The sequence below is a fragment of the Bos grunniens genome, chromosome X (assembly GCF_055505025.1).
Source record: "Bos grunniens cultivar Pamir isolate PY7600 chromosome X, Bosgru_T2T1.0, whole genome shotgun sequence".
NCBI classification, from domain to species: Eukaryota; Metazoa; Chordata; class Mammalia; order Artiodactyla; family Bovidae; genus Bos; species Bos grunniens.
Window position 1 is genome coordinate 2,016,830 of NC_141194.1, and position 21,782 is coordinate 2,038,611.

General features: G+C 42.9%; 1 protein-coding gene across 6 annotated transcripts in view; it reads right to left on the reverse strand.

Moving 5' to 3' along the window:
* LOC147339695 (uncharacterized) overlaps positions 1-21,782 on the reverse strand; it is a 203,712-nt gene that overhangs the window by 19,019 nt on the left and 162,911 nt on the right. For 5 of the 6 annotated variants that reach the window (XR_015158341.1, XR_015158343.1, XR_015158364.1 and 2 more), the window contains one exon: positions 4,429-4,561. Coding sequence is in view for 1 of the 6 variants with exons in the window: in XM_086386183.1 (XP_086242309.1) it covers positions 4,468-4,561 (94 nt within the window). In the remaining 5 variants the exon portion in view is untranslated. Of the gene's footprint in view, positions 1-2,077; positions 3,195-4,428; positions 4,562-21,782 lie in introns of those variants that run through there. The other variant, XR_015158342.1, reaches the window with a different exon arrangement.

Here is a 21,782-nt window from a genome sequence, read left to right on the forward strand (position 1 = left end):
ATACTACATCTTGGAGCAGGAAGTGGTACCCACTCCAGCATTCTTGCCTGGAGAATCCCATGGACAGAGGAGCCTGGCGGGCTTCAGTCCATGGGGTCGCAAGAGTTGGACACGACTTAGTGAGTAAACCACCAATACTGCGTCTATTTATTGATCCATTCATTATACTGTGTCTGTTTATTGATCTATCTGTATATATAGAGAGAAAGACAGGATGTTTTTGTCTCTTCCCCAATGTAATGTTATCAGGAGGTGAGGCGGTAATGAGGGTATAGTCTCCATGAAGGGGATTGGAGTTTCAGCTTTAGCATCAGTCTTTCCAATGAATATTTAGGACTGACTTCCTTTAGGATGGACTGGTTGGATCTCCCTGCAGTCCAAGGGACTCTCAAGAGTCTTCTCCAACACCACAGTTCAAAAGCATCAATTCTCCGGCGCTCAGCTTTCTTTATAGTCCAACTCTCACATCCGTACATGACCACTGGAAAAACCATAGGCTTGACTAGACGGACGTTTGTTGGCAAAGTAAGGTCTCTACCTGCCAGTTAAGTCATCTTTATTAAAAAAAAAAAAAACCCACTGATAATTAGTGATCAGATCTTTGCAACTGTGGTCGAGTGCTTAAGAGAATGTTCTGGAAGATGAAGTGTACTCACAGATTGTGTGGAGATGAGAGAGGCCGCGGACCAGACCCTGCACGGGCTTTGGTTTTGTGACTTAGCTTTGTGTGGAAGGCATGGACTCAGGAAGGTGTGGGCGACTCCATGAGGTTGACGGTCATCTCGTGGAACCAAAGGCAGCTGTTTGTACAGAGGATCTGCTAAAGCCCCTGTGCCCATCTAACCCTGAAGAACGTGTTTGTCGGTGGTGTTAAAAATATACACTGTAATTTGAGAGATGACTTTGAAACATATGGCAAGACTGAAACTGCAGAACTTACGGGAGATGGGCAGAGTGCAGGTCAAGAGAGGACTTAACTTTTTCATGATCCTGATACATTTGGTAACACTGGTGTTCAGAAGTAGCACACTATTTATTGACATAATTGCGAAGTGAAGAAAAGGTCCTTTCTAATCAAGAAATGCAAGGCTTTGCTGGTGGTCCAGTCATGGAGAATCCACCTGCCAATGCAGGAGACAGGGGTTTGATCCCTGGTCCTGGAAGATCCCACGTGCCTCGGGGCCAGTAAGCGCTCCCAACCTCTCCACCCCAACCCCGTGCATCAAAATGAATAAGCCCACACCCTGGAGCCTGTGCTTCACAACAAGAGAAGCCACCGCAGTGAGAAGTCCACAGAACACTGGAGAGGAGCCCCCGCTTGCCGCCACCAGGGAAAACCCACACGTAGCAACGAAGACCCAGGGCAGGCAGCCAAAAATAAATTTAAACAAATACCACACTGTTCATGGACATAGTTGTCACATGAAGAAGACCCTTTCTCAATAAGAGATGCAACCTGCTGGACCACAAAGAGGTGAGGCAGGTGGCTCTGGAAACTGTATGGGTCGTGGAGGAAAAGTCTCCAGGTGGTGGCTGCAGATCGAGTTTTGCAGGAGGGGATGGTGGACACGATGGATCTGGAAGTGACGGGGCCCTAATGGCCGTGGTCTTGGTTACAGAGGTAGAGGCTTTGGGGGTGTGGACCGAAACACGGACACATGGGTATGATGGTTACAATGAAGGAGGAAATTTTGGAGGTAACTACGATGGTGGGGAGAACCGTCACGGTTTCGGCAATTATAGTGGACAGCAGCCATCGAGTTACGGACGCTGTAAATCAACTAAACCTCAATGTTGAACAGTTCTCACTACTGAAGAGTGACGGGCAGAGATAGCAGAATGAGAGTCAGAGAGATGGGGAGAGAAATAAAAATAGCTAATCTAAATTATGGTGTTATTTACATATATCAGTTCAGTTCAGTCGCTCAGTCGTCTGCGGCTCTTTGCCATCGCAGCACGCCAGGCCTCCCTGTCCATCACCATCCCGGAGTTTACCCAAACTCATGTCAATTGAGGCGGTGATGCCATCCAACCATTTTTACATATATATATATATATAATGTTATATTACACATATGCACTGTATATACAAAATTATGTCTTTGCAAGTAACGATAATGGATGTGTTAACAGTAACTTAAATAACTGCGATTACGAATGGAAATATGTATTCACACATACACAGTTATGCTTTTGCATGCAACAATAACGGAGTTACGTATATTTATGTATCTTTCGTTATGTTCCAGGCACTGAACAACTGTGTTCCAGAACCATAACTGCGAAGGCAGATGCAATAATCTACGCTTGTGTCAATGATAAAGATAATGTAATTTTGACTTGTTTTCATGATACAACATTATTATGAAGGACACAAAGTGGACAATTATTTGGAAGGTCTGATTTTTTCATACTGTGAAAATCCCGTGTTCCCATTTTCCAACACAACTATTAAACTAAGGTCATAATTTCATTTTGGTTCTTGACCTCGTTTTTTTTTTTTTTTTTAATTGGAGGATAATAGCTTTATGATGTTGGGTTAGTTTCTGCTGTATGACAGTGTAAATCAGCCATACGTATACATATGCCCCCTCCCTTGCGAACCTCCCACCCCCCACCCACCCCTGTAGGTCATCACAGAGCCCTGCGCTGAGCTCCCTGTGCCATGTAGCAGCTTCCCACTAAGTATCTGTTTTACACACGGTCGGAGTATACATCTGTCAGGGCTGCTCTCTCAATTCACCCCACCCTCTCCTTCCCCCACTGTGCCCATTCTAAATTGCTCAGAAACTTTAGGAAAGTCGTCTCTCCCCCTCAGATCCTGTTTTAATTCTTCATTTCAAAAATGCATTTGAAAAACACAGATATGGAAGAGTTGCAGAGGCATTAAAAATAATTAAAGCGACGCTTTTACCTAGCCACAAAAGACGTGAGGTAGCAGGTTAAAATATCTTGATTTTCATTCTCTAGGTAAGAAGCAAAAAATTTCAGGTTTTGGGGAAGGGGAAGGACACGGTTGCAATACATCTTTCTTAGCGAACGCAGGTTCCCTAAGCAGACACGGTCAAGCGAAAAAGGAACTGCCAGCTCAAAGCATCAGAATATCAAAAGACCACATTTACACAGAGTGAGTCGAAGACATCTGTTGAGATCCTCCAAACCGAAAAGCAACGATTCAGTTTTTCATTTGCAACCTGACATGGAAATTACAAACTCATTAGAGAAGCAGTAGATTAAAAAATAAAATAATAAAAACACAGATGATTCTTCCGCAGAATCTGACTTATGCAGCTACTGTTATTATCTTGAAGACAAAAAACTAACCATGAAAATGACAACCCATCCCATGGTGAATTTTACTAAGCTTGGTAGAGAAGTTCGACTTACATGGGTAAGACATGACACAGTTCATTCTCTCTTTTTCTCAGTTAACACATACCGAGTAAGAGTCTCCAATTTGCCAGAGACCATGAGAAACAGCAAAATTCATACGCTTGGTCCCCCAAGAGAATAAAAATTCAGTGGAAACACAATATATTCAGTAAAGGATAAGCCAGGTGTGGTGAACTCTGGTGTTGGAGAAGACTCTTGAGAGTCCCTGGACGGCAAGGAGATCCAACCAGTCCATCCTAAAGGAAATCAGTCCTGGGTGTTCACTGGAAGGACTAATGCTGAAGCTGAAACTCCAGTACTGTGGCCACCTGATGCAAAGAGCTGACTCATTGGAAAAGACCCTGATGCTTGGAAAGATTGAGGGCAGGAGGAGAAGGGGGCGCCACAGGATGAGATGGTTGGATGGCATCACCGACTCAATAGACATGAGTTTGAGTGAACTTGGAATTGGTGATGGACAGGGAGGCCTGGCGTGCTGCAGTCCATGAGGTCACAAAGAGTAGGACACGACAGAGTGACTGAACGAACTGGAGAAAATCACCAAGAACAGAGTAACAGCCAGGGAAATGCAACAGTCCGAGGGAAGAAACGGATGCAGCTTTGGTGAGGAAACTGTTCTCCAGCTGAAGACGCAATGAAAGCAGTGTGCAAGACAGGCACTGTCAGCCCAAAGGATTTCAACCCTGAGGGTAAACGTGCTGGAGCTGTTAGAAGAAGTGGGACTTAGGGAGGAGGGGCTGGAAGTGGGGACTGGGCTGGTTCATCTGTTCTGCAACCTGCAGGAATGGAGAGGCTGCAGGCGCAAGCTGGTCAGAAACCACCCGAGAGACTTTGGGAAATGTGAATCTCGGGGAAGCTGTGAAATTAGGGAAGAACCTGCCTGGAGGTGATAATTACAGCTGGGGAGGCGGGGTGGGTTCAAAGCAGGAAGACAATGAGAACATCAAGGCTTCGAAAGAGGTCAGTTGTATCGCCTGAGTCTATGCGGGAGAATGTGGCCTCGGGTAAGGCTGAAAGCATGGATCAATCACGAACCTGATGCGGGTCCTGTTCTCCCATCTCTGCCTGTCTTCTCTATTCCCCTCTGTCTCTCCGTCTTCTGCTTCTGCATTGTCTGCTTCTGCTCAGTCCTCTTCTCCCTTCTTCCTTCCCTCCCTTCTCCTTCTCCCTGCGGAGAAAAACAATCGAAGCTTTCTGTCTGGGGCTTGGTGCATCTCAGATCTTCTTAGATGACCAGACGGTCTGGCGGGTGACAGTCCAAGGGGTTGTGAAGAGTCAGACGCAACTGAGCAGACACCAAATGGGGAGACCACAGAGTCAACTGATTCTTAGGAAATTAGACAGGCTTCGGAGAGAGGCCACTGCACACAATAAGTGAGAAACCAACTGATGTAGAGATGGGACTTACAGCATACAGTAGACACAACACTCAAGACATGGATGCAACCTAAGTGTCCATGGACAGAGGAATGGATAAAGAAGGTGTGGTATACATATACCATGGATTATTACTCAGCCATAAAAAAGGATGAAATAATGCCATTTGCAGCAACACGGATGGATATAGAGAAGTCATACTGAGTGAAGTAAGTCAGACAGACAAAAACAGACATTATATGGTATCACTTTTATGTGGAATGTAAAATATGATATAAATGGCCGTACTTACAAAACAGAAATGGATTCATAGACATAGAAGACGAATTGACAGTTACCAAGAATCACAAACTTACAGGTTACTTACAAGGTAACTTACAAGGTCACAAAGTTATGATTGGCATTTCCTTGGAGGACGAAAGGGCAGCCCACTCCAGTGCTCTTGCCTGGGAAATCCCATGGACAGAGGAGCTTGGCGGGCTATAGTCCATGGGGTTGCAAAGAGTCGGACACAACTTAGCAACTGAGCACTCAAGCATACCTGAGCAAGTAAATAACAACCACCACAGATGCTTACCAAAGGGGTAAGGGGAAGAACAAGGGATTTGGGAATAATATACACACACACGCACACACACACTACTATATATAAAATAAGCAGCAAGGATCTACTGTTATAGCACAGAAACTATATCAATATAATAACCTATACTGGAAAAGAATCTGAAAAAAATGTATACACGTATAATTGAATCACTTTTCCTGTAAATGGAAATTTACAAAAAGCTGTAAACCAACTGTACTTCAGTTTTTAAAATGCATGAGAATGGACATCTTGACCTAGAGAGAGAGTAGAGGTATCAGAGTTTCAGAGCAAGTCAACTGAACACGCTCTGAGCACGTATGCACAAGATGACCAAGTGGGGAGAACACAACGTCAGCTGTATGGATGTGAGAGCTGGACCGTAAAGAAGGCTGGGCGCTGAAGAACTGATGCCTTCCAACCGTGGTCCTAGAGAAGACTCTTGGAGTCCCTTTGAACTGCAAGGAGATCCCACCAGTCAATCCTAAAGGAAATCAACCCTGAAGATCTACTGGAGGGACTGACTCTGACGCCGCAATCCTTTGGCCACCTGATGTGAAGAGTCGACTCACTGGAAAAGACCCTGATGCTGGGAAAGATTCAAGGCAGGAGGAGAAGGGGACGACAGAGGATGAGATGGCTGGATGGCATCACTGACTCAAAGGACATGAGTTTGAGTGAACTCCAGGAGTTGGTGATGGACAGGGAGGCCTGGCGTGCTGCAGTCCATGGGGTCACAAAGAGTTGCACACAACTGATTGATTGAACAACAGCAGCAGCAACAACAGAGCCAACGGATGAATGGATAAAGAAGGTGTGGTGCATATACCCAGCATGAGATGCTTTTAAGAAGAGACACGTCCTATGGGTTTGGTCTATAAACATCTATGGAGACCGAGACAAGTGACCTCTATTTTGGAGATGATAGATGGAGCTCGAATGTAGTCAACTGCTCCTTGAATGCTGGGTGACAAAGCAAGAGCTCCATAGCAGAGCAGGCTCTCAAAAAACGTAGCCACGGTTAAGATCAGGAGGGTAGATGATTGGAAAACAGTGCGGGTGTCCCACGGGGCTTCATATTACATTAACTTCGGGCCAATATCACTGACTATCAAAGGAGTGCAAATCAAAGCTACCACGAGGTACCACCTCACTCAGGTCAGTACGGCCACCATCGCAAAGTCTGCAGACAATAAACGCCGGAGAGGGTGTGGAGAGAGAGGAACCTTCCTACACTGTTGGTGGGAATGTAAACTGGTGTAGCCACTATGGAGAGCGTTACTGAGATTCCTTAAAAGAGTAAACACAGAACTATCACATGATCCAGCCATCCCACTCCTGGGCATATATCCAGAGAAAAGCAATTCACAAAGATATCTGCACCCCAATGTTCGTGGCAGCACTGTTTACAATAGCCAGGACATGGAAGCAACCTAGACGTCCATGGGCAGGGGGAGGGATAAAGAAATTGTGGTCCATATATACAATGGAATCCTACTCAGCCATAATAAAGAATAATACACAAATAAATAATAAAGACCCTGATGCTGGGAAAGATTGAAGGCGGGAGGAGACGGGGACGACAGAGGATGAGATGGTTGGATGGCATCACCGACTCGATGGACATGAGTTTGAGCAAACTCTGGGAGTTGGTGATGGGCAGGGAAGCCTGGTGTGCTGCAGTCCATGGAGTTGCAAAGAGGTGGACACAACTGAGCGACTGAACTGAACGGAATATTCAAGAATGAAACAATGCCGTTTACAGCAACATGGGTGAATGTAGAGATTATCATAGTTAGTGTAGCCAATCATACAGAGAAACACAAATATCGCATGATAGCACTTGTATGTGGAATCCAAGCAAAATGATACAAAAGAGCTTCTTTACAAAATAGAAACGGACTCTTAGGGAACTTAGGGGTTACCAGGAGTTTCAGATGAACACACACACTGCTACATATAAAGCAGACAACCAACAAGGGCCTCCTGGACACAGCACAGGGAACTCTGCTCAACATTCTGTAATAAGCTATCTGAGAAAAGAATCTAGAAGAGGATGAATATATGTATATGTATAACTGAATCACTTTGCCACAGACCTGAACATAAGTCAACTTGCTGTACGTCAACTATACTCCAATGAGGAGTATGAGATAATAAATGACATTACAATAGTCCAATCAGGCAACATTTCAAATGAAATTATCCACAGATTTGTTTTTAATCCTTATGCAGACACGTACTGCTGTCAACTTAAAGAGGGAAGAAGCACAACCTGAAGGGTGAGAATCATGTTTCACGTGGCGGTCTTTCTGCGGGCTTACGTGCAGGAAGCACCATCTCAGACTGCTGGCATGGACTGTTCCAAAGAGGTCAGGGAGGAGCCAGGAAATAGAGGTGTTTTTGCAACAAAGACCAGGTCATTGGAGCATTAAAAAATTACTGTTAATTAAGCGGGGGTGGGGGGGTGGTGCCGAAACCTGAAGTTAAAGATGTCTGGGAAGATGCAAGAGTCTGCTGCTGCTAAGTCACTTCAGTCATGTCCGACTCTGTGCGACCCCACAGACGGCAGCCCACCAGGCTCCCCCATCCCCGGGATTCTCCAGGCAAGAACACTGGAGTGGGTTGCCATTTCCTTCTCCAATGCACGAAAGTGAAAAGTGAAAGTGAAGTTGCTCAGTCGTGTCCAACTCTTAGTGACCCCATGGACTGCATCCTACCATTGCTCCTCCGTCCATGGGACTTTCCAGGCAAGAGTACTGGAGTGGGGTGCCATTGCCTTCTCTGATGCAAGAGTCTAGGCTCACTGAAATCATTCCCTACATGTGCACCTCAGCTATCTGGGGCCAGCATCCTCTTTTTCTCCATCGTGAATCCGCTCAGGGTCCCAGTTAGCTGCTGGTCTGAGGACTGCAGTGTCCTTTGTTTACTGATAAGGCAGAGGACATCCTTTGTCTCTACATAAATGCCAAGTTCTTCACTTTCTTTTTAATTGAGAAGACACATACGCACACTTTTCTTGCCAAATAGATGAGGAAAAAGTGGAACCAGTGGCAGATTTTATTTCCTCGGGCTCCAAAACCACTGCCGATGGTAAATGTAGCCACGAAATTAAAAGATTCATGCTCTTTGGAAGAAAAGTTGTGAAAACCTAGACAATGTATTAAAAAGCAGAGATATCACTTTGCTGACAAAGGTCCACACAGCCAAAGCTATGGTTTTTCCAGTAATCGTGTACTGGTGAGAGCTGGACCATAAAGAAGGCTGAGTGCCAAAGAATTGATGCTTTCCAACTGTGGTGTTGGAGAAGACTCTTGAGAGTCCCTTGGACTGCAAGGAGATCCAACCAGTCCATCCTCAAGGAGATCAGTCCTGAATATTCTTTGGAAGGACTGAAGCTGAAGCTCCAATACTTTGGCCACCTGATGTGAAGAGCCAACTCACTGGAAAAGATCCTGATGCTGGGAAAGACTGAGGGCAGGAGGAGAAGGGGACGACAGAGGATGAGATGGTTGGATGGCGTCACCGACTCAATGGACACAAGTTTAAGTACACTCTGGGAGTTGGTGATGGACAGGGAGGCCTAGTGTGCTGCAGTCCATGGGGTCGCAAAGCGTAGGACACGAAAGAGTGACTGAACAACAATTATAACACACACACATGTGTATATATTCCAACTTCCTCTCTAGACTATCTTTTAGAGAATTTTTGAAGCTTCAGAGAACACTAGACACAGCTATGCCTATAGCTAAATTGCTGAAAGTAAGAGGGCTAATTTTTCTAAGGTTCAATGAGACATTTTAATTGCTTTTCTTGGTCCGAGATTACTCACGTCTGCCGTTGCCACACTCAACCTTCTTTGATGGAATAAAATCCCACTGCCTGAAATCCTCCATTTTCTTAAGGCAGCCGGTTCCCTTGACATGTCTTTTTAACGAACGGTTTTGATCAGAGCCCATGTAATTCAGTCACTGTTTTCAAAGAAGCAAGTTTAATCTAATAACTTCTTATTAAATTTTTAGTTCTCGCCGAAGCACGTTTGAAGGATATTCAAGGTAAACCATCTCGCGTCAGAATTCGATTGCTGGGTACCTTCACCCGTCGTTAATGAAAATTTATTTCAGGCTAATAACACATCCTGCTGTCTGTTATATTGTGGAGGAGTTCTGCACACGAGCTTTTTGGATATGCTAAGCTTATAACCGATAGTTTATGCTTGCCTGTTTTCCAATGACAAGTAGGTGCAGCCCTAAAGAAGAAAATTGCATTTAAAAATCACTCGGTTATCTGATTACACACATACAAAAAAAGAACTAACCAGGTGATGCTTTAGACTTGGAGCTAAACTAGAAATGGATCAAGTCTACCAAAGCTGGACTTCACACTGCAAGCGTTTAACTCGATGTGTGTTAACCTGTCTTGCTTTGTCTCTACCAAGTAAACAGATTTACAAAATTATCAAGTGTCACAGCAGCCTATCCATAGCAGTGGTTGGGAAATAAAACTCGTTTAGGGACATAGCTAATCATAAGGGAAATGACGGGGAAGGTAGAATATTGATGATGTATGTTGGGCTTAAAGTACCCACCGGTTCAATATTTTAAAAAATCCAATTTGCAGCCCAATGAAATATACTTGTGAATGAAGACAAATGGTGCATCACTCACCTTGAATCTCCAATGGGCATTTCAATCCATCCATTTTTTAAAAGAATTTTTTTTTTTTGGTAGACCATTTTCAAAGTCTTTCTTGAATTTGTTACAATATTGCTTCCGTTTTATGTTCTGGTTTCATGGCTGTGAGCCATGTGGGATCTTAGCCCCCTGACCGGGGATTGAACTTGGAAGCATTGGAAGGTGAAGTCGTCATCACTGGAGCACCAGGCAAGTCCCATTCCATCCATTCTTGCCTGCATTGTACTGCACTGACATTCCTAATATCCTATGGCTTTGGTTTTTTTTTTTTTTTAATGCCCCCCTCACTGCTGACAAAGATGGCTTCCTGTTTTCCTCTTTCTGTGCTTATGTCTATAAGTCTTGGGAAGGCAGGGGGACTGAATGAAGACTAAATGGCTGTAAGCTAGCTGAACACTCGTTGTAAGAGAAAAAGCAGGGCATGCATGCTCCATATCGCTATTTTGGGAGAAACCCGTTACGCCGTTGGACACGCTGCAGATTGTTGATTCCTTGAACAAACTGGCAGAGTAGGAATATGCAGATATTTGCCTCCATCTGGGAGAGGGGCGAAGACACTTTCCTATGGCCTAGGTAGCGTGTGTGTGCGTGAGTGCTCGGCCGTGTCCGACTCTTTGCAACCCCATGGACTGCAGGCCACCAGGCTCCTCTGTCCATGGGATTTCCCAGGCAGGAATATGGGAGTGGGTTGCCATTTCCTCCTCCGGGAGGTCTTCCCTAGGCTTGGGTAGCAGTTCATCTTATTTCTAAACAATATTTGCCTGTGACACCATTAACCACAGCTTCTGACACATTCTTCGGGCAGAATCTTGAATCTGCAGGCACTGACAAATGGAATTCTATCATGGGTGCTGATCTGCTTTGGGTCTCAGTGATTTATTTCCCCTTGGAGACTTTAAAACGTGTTCCTAAGACGCGGTCTGAGAAAGAGGAGAGCTTGCCGGTAAGAAGTTTTATGAAATTCATAGATGCATATAATCACCCAGCGAAAACTGACCTTAAAGGCGGTGAAACCTCACTCCATCACTTTAGAAGTACGGAAAGAAGAGGCTGCAAGGAATGGTTGGTGGTTATTAACATCTGGGGATCACGGAGCCTCTGAGCATCCAAGTAAAACTCCAAGCCTGTCCCTGAACCGATGCATTTGTGTCCCAGACACTTTATATTCTCTTTGGGTCTCGGGGAGGGGGCGGGGGGGGGACTTGCTAGAGAATTTTATCACTGACTCGAGAACCCTGAGGTTGGATGATTCGTCAAGGGTCACTCAGGCGGGTCTCATGCAATATCCTTGGAAGAAGAGTCTTTGGTTGGAACTGAAGCGATGTGATCTCAGGAATATGCTTCCTGGGTGGTTCAGCAGTAAAGAATTCACCTGAGATGCAGGAGACGTGGGTTCCATCCCTGCGTCGTGAAGATCCCCTGGAGGAGGGCATGGCAACCCACTCCAGTATTTTTGCGTGGAGAATCCCATGGACAGAGGAGCCTGACAGGCTACAGTCCATGGGGTCACAAAGAATTGGACATGACTGAGCACACACACACACTGTGTGTGTGTGTGTATACATACATATAGCTCAGGGATAGACAGCCATAATGTACAGCTTCATTACTAATTGTCCCTATAGCATGGATGGAACCTTCAAATTCTGTGCCCAGTATTGACACATTTACCTCAAACGTGCTCATTTCCAAATGACTGTTTAAAATTTATAATTGGTTTGGGATTTTATATAAAATTTATAACCGAATTGAGATTTTTCACAAAGTCCTAACTGCTTGCTTCGGGTGCTCATCTTTGCTTTCTTCTTTATTTTCTGCAGGCAATGACATTCTTAATGTGTGTCATTAAGAATAAAAAAATAAATTCTATTTTAACCAAGAAGAGGTCACCACCTCCTGAGGATAGCAGGATACAATATCTAAAATAAAGGCCTTACCCCAAAGACCCTGAGGGACATTCTAGTCCTCAAATCTGAATGTGCTTTAATATTCTTAATATTGATTTTAATATTAAATATCAATGTTAATTAACAATCAATAATATTTAATAACAATCAACAATAATAAACATTAATAGTCATGTAATATATACTATAAATAACATTAATGTTTATAATTATATAGTCATTAACAAATATAAATATATTTCATACATATTATTATATAAACATTAATAATCAATAATGTAAATACTATTTTAAAATAAACAATTAAAATCAATATTTTATAAAATTTGACAATAATTAATATTAATATTAATATTAAATTAAGAATGACGTTCTCATGTTATTCAAAGAGGTGAAAATAAAAATTCTGCTAGTCAATATCAATCTGTCTCATGCCAAGGGCTTTCCTGGTGGGTCAGATGGTAAAGAATCCACCTGCTAATGTCAGAGACCTGGGTTCGATCCCTGGGTAGGAAAGATCCCCTGGAGCAGGGCATGGCAACCCACTCAAGTATTCTTGCCTGGAGAATCCCATGGACAGAGGAGCCTGGTGGGCTACAGGCCATGGGGTTGCAAAGAGTTGGACTTGACTTGGTGACTTAACAGCAACAGCAACAACATCATGTCAAAACCTATATACATCTTTCTGAGAATGGGACATTTCATATTACTTCAACCAAAGGTACCCATAATTGTCACAATTCAAAAGGTACGTCAACCAAGGAATTGCCCTGAGATTCTCAGTTCAGTTCAGTCACTCGGTTGTGTCCGACTCCTTGCGACCCCATGAACCGCAGCACACCAGGCCTCCCTGTCCATCACCAACTCCCAGAGTCCACCCAAACCCATGTCCAAGGACTCAATGATGCCATCCAACCATCTCGTCCTCCATAGTCCCCTTCTCCTCCTGCCTTCAATCTTTCCCAGCATCAGGGTCTTTTCAAATGAGGCAGCTCTTTGCATCAGGTGGCCGAAGGATTGGAGTTTCAGCTTCAAACTGAATGAATGATCACTCCTTCCAATAAATATTCAGGACTGACTTCCTTTAGGATGGACTGGTTGGATCTCCTTGCAGTCCAAGGGACTCTCAAGAGTCTTCTCCAACACCACAGTTCAAAAGCACCAATTATTCGGCGCTCAGCTTTCTTCATAGTCCAACTCTCACATCTCAGGGTCAATCTATTATTATTATTATTATTATTTTGCATAATTTCTGCCAAGATCTAGAAACAAAGGCCCAATATGGGACAAAAGTCACTGGCTGCCTGTGACCTCACCTCTCACTCTGGACAGGTTTTCACGTTTCTCATTCTTACAGATTATTTGTATGTTATTTAAATATAACAATTATATTCAGTCGGTTTAGTCGCTCGGTCGTGTGCGACTCCTTGCGACCCCATGGACTGCAGCACACCAGGCTTCCCTGTCAATCATCAACTCCCAGAGCCTGCTCAAACCCATGTCCATCAAGTCGGTGATAACATTTACATTAGTAAATATTTGTATTTGTAGATATAAAATCCTTATATTTTAAAAATTAAATTGAATATTTGACCAATGAAATGAGTCACTCCACTTCTGCCAAGAACACCCTTAGTAGTAGCAGTAGCATGAGTTGTTCAGTGCTGTCTGACTCTTTGCGACCCCATGGACTATAGCCCGCCAGGCTCCTCTGTCCATAGAATTCTCCAGGCAAGAGTGGGTTGCTAGTCCCATCTCCAGGGGACCTTCTCAACCCAGGGATCGAACCGGGGTCTCCTGCATTGCAGGCAGATTCTTGACCATCTGAGCCACCAGGGAAGCCCCAAGGACTGCTATTACCATCTATGACATTATCTCATTTTCTGCCCCAAATGGGCTGCAAGGACGCATTCCTTTCAAAACCAATACTTCAAAGACAATAAACCCTGTAAGTCTTTGTCATGGACACAGCCTACACTCAGCAGACACAGATGCTCAGTTGAGCTCAGGGATGAACTTAATACATCCTGAGAGTAAGTTAAAAAAAAAAAAAACTCAAAATGGCTTAAAGACTTAAATACAGACCTGACATGATAAAAATCTTAGAAGAGAATATACATAAAAAGTGCTCTGTCATAAACAGTACCAATATTTTTTTTTAGGTCGTCTCCTATGCGAATAGAAATAAAAGCAAAAATAAACCAATGGAACATAATCATACTTCGAAGCTTTTGCCCAGCAAAGGAAACCATAGATAAAACCAAGACGGACTACGGACTGGGAGAAAATATTTGCAAACAATGTAACTCACAGGGACTTAATTTCCAAAATATACAGACAGTTCATACAACTCAACAGCAATAAAACCCAATCAAAAAAATGGGCAGAATACTTAGACATTTCTCCAAAGAACACGTACAGATGGCCAAGAGGCACCTGAAAAACGATGCTCAGCATCACTCATTATCAGAGAAATGTAAATCAAAACCTCAGTGAGGTACCAGCTCACACCAGTCAGAATGGCCATCATTAAAAACTCTGCAAACAATCAGTGCGGGAGAGGGTGTGGAGAAAAGGAAACCCTACCACACTGTTGGTGGGAATGTAAATTGACACAGCCACTGTGGATGTTCCTTAAAAAACTAAAAATAGAACTACTGATACCGTGTGATCCAGAAGTCCCATTCCTGGACATATAACTGGAGAAAAGCATCATTTGAAAAGATACGTGTACCCCCAGTGTGTATAACAGCACTGCTCACAAAAGCCAAGACATGGAAGCAACGTGAATGTCCATCGACAGACGAATGGATAAAGAAGATGTGGACCGATATACGATGGACTCTTATGCGGCTGCAAAAGAGAGTGAAACAATGTCATTGATCATACTCAGGGAGCCAGACTGAGAAAGACAGATATCCCACGACATGACTTAGATGCAAAATCCAAAAATGATACAAACTTACAAAGATAGAAATGATACAAATGAACTTATTTACCAAACAGACTCACAGTTTGAAAACAAACTCTGGTTACCACAGGGGCAAAGGGAGCAGGGATACTTAGGAGTCTGGGACTAGCAGATACGCAATACCATAGAAAGAACAGATAAATAACAAGGACCTACTGTACAGCATATGGAAGTTTATTCAATAGCGTATGATAAACCATAGTGGAAAAGAGTATCAAAAATAATATACATGTATAACTGAATCCCTTTGCTACACACCAGAGACTACCACAACATTGTAAATAAACTATGAAGTGAAGTGAAGTGAAGTGGCTCAGTCGTGTCTTGACTCTTTGCGACCCCAGGGACTGTAGCCCACCAGGCTCCTCTGTCCATGGGATTCTTCAGGCAAGAGTCCTGGAGCGGGTTGCCATTTCCTTCTCCAGGGGAGCTTCCCGACCCAGGGATCAAAGCCAGGTCTCCCGCATTGCAGGCAGATGCTTTAACCTCTGAGTCACCAGAGAAGACTTCAATTTTAAAAGAGTACGTGGTTATTTCTAATGAAGATAATGTTTGAAAAACTTGAATGTTTCAAACATTATCTTAATACTCAAGATTTCTTTAAAATTAAACAGAACATAACAGAGTCTTCATTTTAACGAAATCTGTTTTTAACTTTTAGCAGAATGGGTAATTCCTGATGTATAATGATTTAAAAAGTGTAGAGTTGGGTGTCAAAGAAAGCAATTTCATTGGCATTGTGCAAATCACCCTGTAGAAAATAATTAAGCCCATTGAAGCTTAAACCAATAAAACTTTACTCTCTTATGATCGTCACAAAAATAAAGGCCTTGGAAAGAACTGAGGTTTTTGTACCTGTGCAAACACAGAAATCTAATAATCAGATTCCAGTTTGACTAAAGTTTGTATTAGGAATTATGAAATGACCATAGTCGTCATACTTGGAATTGTATGCTATGCTCATAAAGGTTTTCAATATGTCATTAATTATCATCAATTTTTTAAAAATTTTATTTTATTTTTAAACTTTACATAATTGTATTAGTTTTGCCAAATATCAAAATGAATCCACCACAGGTATACATGTGTTCCCCATCCTGAACCCTCCTTCCTCCTCCCTCCCCATACCATCCCTCTGGGTCGTCCCAAGTATATGGTGGTTAAAAAAAAACATTATGTTGATATATGCCAGAAACCAGCACAATATTGTAAAGCAATTATCCTATTAAAATTGTGGCTAAAGAATTCAGTTTGACAATTTTTGGAAGAAAGAGATCACACAACATGCCCAATTGTTCCAAATCCCAATTTTTTAAAACCTCTGAAGAAAACCGTGTAAGTTCAAAACCTGGGTTTATTCTACATTGACTCCTGCGGTCGGACACGACTGGGCGACTTCATTTTCACTTTCATGCATTGGAGAAGGAAATGGCAACCCACTCCAGTGTTCTTGCCTGGAGAATCCCAGGGAAGGGGGAGCCTGGTGGGCTGCCGTCTATGGGGTCGCACAGAGTCAGACACAACTGAAGCGACTTAGCAGCAGCAGCAGCATTATGTGGCAGCCTGGATGGGAGGAGAGTTTGAGGGAGAATGGATACTCATATATGTATGGCTGAGTCCCTTTGCTGTCCACCTGAGACTATCACAGTATTGTTGATCAGCTATACCCCAATACAAAATGTTTTTGGTGTTAAAAAAGATTAAAAAAATTTTAAAAAAAGAACAAAAAACTCCTGGCTTTATTCAACTGACTCATTTTCAAGTATGTTAAGTCACAAAACACAAGTGGGAATAGACGATATTAACATTTAACAACCTACTAAAATTTCTATGAAATCCACTTTTTAGCATGTCTTATATGGGAAAACAAGACACGCACGGGAGAATATTTTAATCTCACAGGTTTTCACTTCCACTGGGAAAGAAATAAATAGAAATAACGGTTTCTTTTTAAATGCAAATTCTGCATTTCCAGTTTAATAAGATCACTGCTCATTGGATGGTGTTGGCTTTAAATTCCTTCAGCATATACACAAATTGTTTGGATATCTAGGAAAATACTCTGGTCATTGTGAAAAATAGATTCTCTGTTTGGAAATATGTAATTCGGGTAAACAGATGAACAAATCAGGACAAATGGAACCCAACGTTTAAGGGCTGCAATTTTGAAACTAAGCTTGGAATCTCAAATGGCCAGGGCGGTGTGACTGACCATATCTTACTGACCTTGAGTGAACTCTGCCTACTGATTTCATTTTAAGAACATTCTCCAAAGCTCTGTCAGGGTCTGTCTTAAAATTCTTATGTCCATAGTATTTTCTGCGTTATTATCTGTCAGTTAAACAAGGATGACTCCTCAAGCCTTGACCTGGTCCTTTCTTGGTTTAAAACTATGGGCACCTTATTCTTTGTTCCTCAAGGAATGTTTGCTGATCAACCTGCAGTTCTGTAAAGCCTCCTTAAGAAATTGAGTGCAACCGATCCTTCAAAAGTTCCAGCAAATGTCTGCAAAATTTCCAGAAAGTGCTACCCTGTCCGTTGTTCACCCTCAACATATACACGATGGAATATTACTCAGCCCTAAAAAAGGGAACGAAACTGAATCATCTGTAGTGATGACGTGGATGGACCTAGAGCCTGTCGTACAAAGTCAGAAAGAGAAAAACAAGTATCGTGTATTCTCACATAAACATGAGGAATCTAGGGAAAAAACGGTACAGATGACCTTATCTGCAGGGTAGGAATAGAGATGCAGACATAGAGAATGGAAACAGTGGGGGAAAGGGGTCAGTGGGATGAATTCAGAGAGCAGCGCTGATGTATGCACAGCACCATGTGGAAACCAGACAGCCAGTGGGAAGCTGCTCTACAGTACAGGGGGCTCCGCTCAGGGCTCTGTGATGACCCAGAGCGGTGAGTGGGGCTGGGAGGGAGGCTCAAGACGGAGGAGATATATGTGCACTTATAGCGGATTCACTTTATTCTACAGCAGAAACAAAACACGGTAAAGCAATTTTACTCCAATTAAAAAAATATATAAAATTGATTCCTTTTACATGCCAACATGTAGCAGGATTTTTAACATGTTATTTAAAAAAAAAAAACAAAATGCTAACCTATTCTGTTTAGCTATGGCCATCAGGACGCTATATCTGATTTTTGTAAATGCAAGGTATTCAGGATTTTATACTTGCTCTGATAGGCTAGATGAGTCTCTGCTGAGCTTCTTTGGGAAACTTGCCATTCTTAATAACATGGTTTTGGAGCAACAGGTACTTTTATTTTCTCCCAAAGTCCTCTTTGCAGGATCTTAGCAGGCAGGACACATATGCCCTTATAAACTTTGAAGCCTCTATGGTTTATAATTGGTGGGGCCAATGAAAAAGAGCCAAATTGTGGGCTCTTTTAGGGTATACATGACACCTTCACATCTATTCCCCGTCTCAGATAATATTTCTCCATTAAACCATGTAGTTTTTTTTTTTCAAGATTAAAAAAATTTTTTTTAAATTTATTTTTAATTGAAGGATGATTGCTTTACAATGTTGTGCTGGTTTCTGCCGTACCACAATGTCAGTCAGGCACAGGTATACATGTGTCCCCTCCCTCTTGAACCTCCCCCACCTCCCACCCCATCCCACCCCTCTAGGTTGTCAAAGAGCATAGGTATCAGTTCCCCAAGTCATATAGCAAATTCCACCTCCCATCTGTTTCACATATGAGAATCTATATGTTTCAAAGCTATTCTTGCAGTGAAGAGATGGGAATACCAGGCCACCTGACCTGCCTCCTGAGAAACCTGTATGCGGGTCAGGAAGCAATAGTTAGAACTGGACATGGAACAACAGACTGGTTCCAAATAGGAAAAGGAGTACGTCAAGGCTGTATATTGTCACCCTGCTTATTTAACTTATATGGAGAGTACATCACGCGAAATGCCAGGCTGGATGAAGCACAAGCTGGAATCAAGTTTACTGGGAGAAATATCAATAACCTCAGATATGCAGATGACACCACCCTAATGGCAGAAAGTGAACAGGAACTAAAGAGCCTGTTGAAGGTGAAAGAGGAGAGTGAAAAACCTGGCTTAAAAACTCGACATTCAAAAAACAGAGATCATGGCATCCAGTCCCATCACTTCGCGGCAAATAGATGGGGAAAAATGGAAACGGTGACAGACTTTATTTCCTTGGGCTCCAACATTTCTGCAGATGGTGACTGCAGCCATGAAATTAGAAGACGCTTGCTCCTTGGAAGAAAAGCTATGACCAACCTAGACAGCACATTAAAAAGCAGAACATTACTTTGCCAACAAAGGTCCATCTAGTCAAGGCTATGGTTTTTCCAGTGGTCATGTATGGATGTGAGAGCTGGACTGTGAAGAAAGCTGAGCACCGAAGAATTGATGCTTTTAAACTGTGGTGTTGGAGAAGACTCTTGAGAGTCCCTTGGACTGCAAGGAGATCCAACCAGTCCATCCTAAAGGAGATCAGTCCTGGGTGTTCATTGGAAGGACTGATGCTGAAGCGGAAACTCCAATTCTTTGGCCACTTCATGTGAAGAACTGACTCATTGGAAAAGACCCTGATGCTGGTAAAGATTGAGGGCAGGAGGATAGGGGATGACAGAGGATGAGATGGTTGGATGGCATCACTGACTCAATGGACACGACTTGACTTTGAGCAAGCTCCAGGAGATGGTGATGGACAGGGAAGCCTTGCATGCTGCAGTCTATGGGGTCACAAAGAGTTGGACAGAGCTGAATTGAGCTGAACTGATGTATACATTCTTTACTGAATTTGTTACAATATTGCTTCTGTTTTGTGTTTTGGCTTTTCAGCTGCAAGGCATGTGCGATCTTAGTTCCCTGACCAGTGATCAAACCCACACCCCTTCTTTGGAAGCCCATCTTAACCACTGGACTGCCAGGGAAGTCCCAAAGAGGGCATTAATTCAAGCTTCAATTCGGCCTACAAAGAAAACATTTAAAAAACTATTTGATAACCAGCAACAGTCATTTTCCTTTCAAAATTGATGAACATTCTGGGGGAGGTTGATTATAATAGGCTTAAAATTTTATGTTATAACAGTCTTTGATGATAACCTCAGGTACAGTTATTTAAAAGAAATTGTTTTACGAATTAGTCCTTTGGTTGCTCAGAAATCCAACAAGTCCATTTGGGTATGTGCAAATTAGAGAATGATGACTCTTCCATAAATACTTACATGCTGAGAAGCTCTGACTACATTAACGATGGTTACTTATCTGTAAATTAATGAATTTTTAAATGACATGTTCTTTTTTCAAGAGGTGTCATTATCTAATTCTCATTAATTTTCCACACAAATAGCTCGCTTCTTATACCTAAATGATTTGGATGGTTTTTCTTGTGCATTTCTAGAATATCTCAGATCCTTAAAAAACTAATCAAAATACATAAGCAACTGAAGCATGGGTTTAAGACACCCATGATTATTTGCTTCCCATATTATTATTTTTTTTAACCGTTTATTTTGTATTTGAGTATAGCCTATTAACACTGTTGTGGTAGTTTCAGGCAAATAGCAAAGGACTCACCCACACATACACATGTATCCATTCTCCCCCAAACTCCCCTCCATCCAGGCTGGCACATGACACTGAGCAGAGTGCCCTGTGCTGGACAGCAGGTCCTTGCTGGTTCTCTGTGTTAAATACAGCAGTCTGTCCACTATCCCTTCCCCCATCCTTCCCCCCGGGAACCATAAGGTTATTACAGAGTATTGAGCAGAGTTCCCTGTGCTGTCCAGCAGGTCCTTGCTGGTTCTCCATGTTAAACACATCAGAGTGGACATGTCCATCCCAAACTCCCTAACCATCCCTTCCCCATGGCAAGTGTAAGTTCATTCTCTATGTCTTGGAGTTTCCTTCTGTCTCATCAGTAAGTTCTTTTGTATCATTTCTTTTTAGATTCCACATATAAAGGATGTCATGTGATATTTCTCCTTCTTTGACTGACTGACTTCACTTAGTATAATAATCTCTGGTTAAATCCATGAAAAAGTTGGCTTAAAGCTCAACATTAGGAAAATGAAGATCAAGGCATCTGATCCCATCACTTCATGGGAAATAGATGGGGAAACAGTGTCAGACTTTATTTTTTGGGGCTCCAAAATCACTGCAGATGGTGACTGCAGCCATGAAATTAAAAGACGCTTACTCCTTGGAAGGAAAATTATGACCAACCTAGACAGCATATTGAAAAGCAGAGACATTACTTTGCCAACAAAGGTCCGTCTAGTCAAGGCTATGGTTTTTCCAGTGGTCATGTATGGATGTGAGAGTTGGACTGTGAAGAAAGCTGAGCGCTGAAGAATTGATCCTTTTGAACTGTGGTGTTGGAGAAGACTCTTGAGAGTCCCTTGGACTGCAAGGAGATCCAACCAGTCCATTCTGGAGGAGATCGGTCCTGGGTGTTCTTTGGAAGGAATGATGCTAAAGCTGAAACTCCAGTCCTTTGGCCACCTCATGCAGGGAGTTGACTCACTGGAAAAGACTCTGATGCTGGGAGGGATTGGGGGCAGGAGGAGAAGGCGTCACCAGAGGATGAGATGGCTGGATGGCATCACTGACTTGATGGATGTGAGTCTGGGTGAACTCACCAACTGGGAGTTGGTGATGGACAGGGAGGCCTTGCGTGCTGCTATTCGTGGGGTCGCAAAGAGTCGGACATGACTGAACTGAACTGAACTGAACTGAAATCCATGTTGCTCAACTTCCCAGGTGGTTCAGATGGTAAAGAACCCTCCTGCAATGCAGGAGTCACAGGAAACATGGGTTCCATCCCTGGGTTGGGAGCTTACCCTGGAGAAGAGAA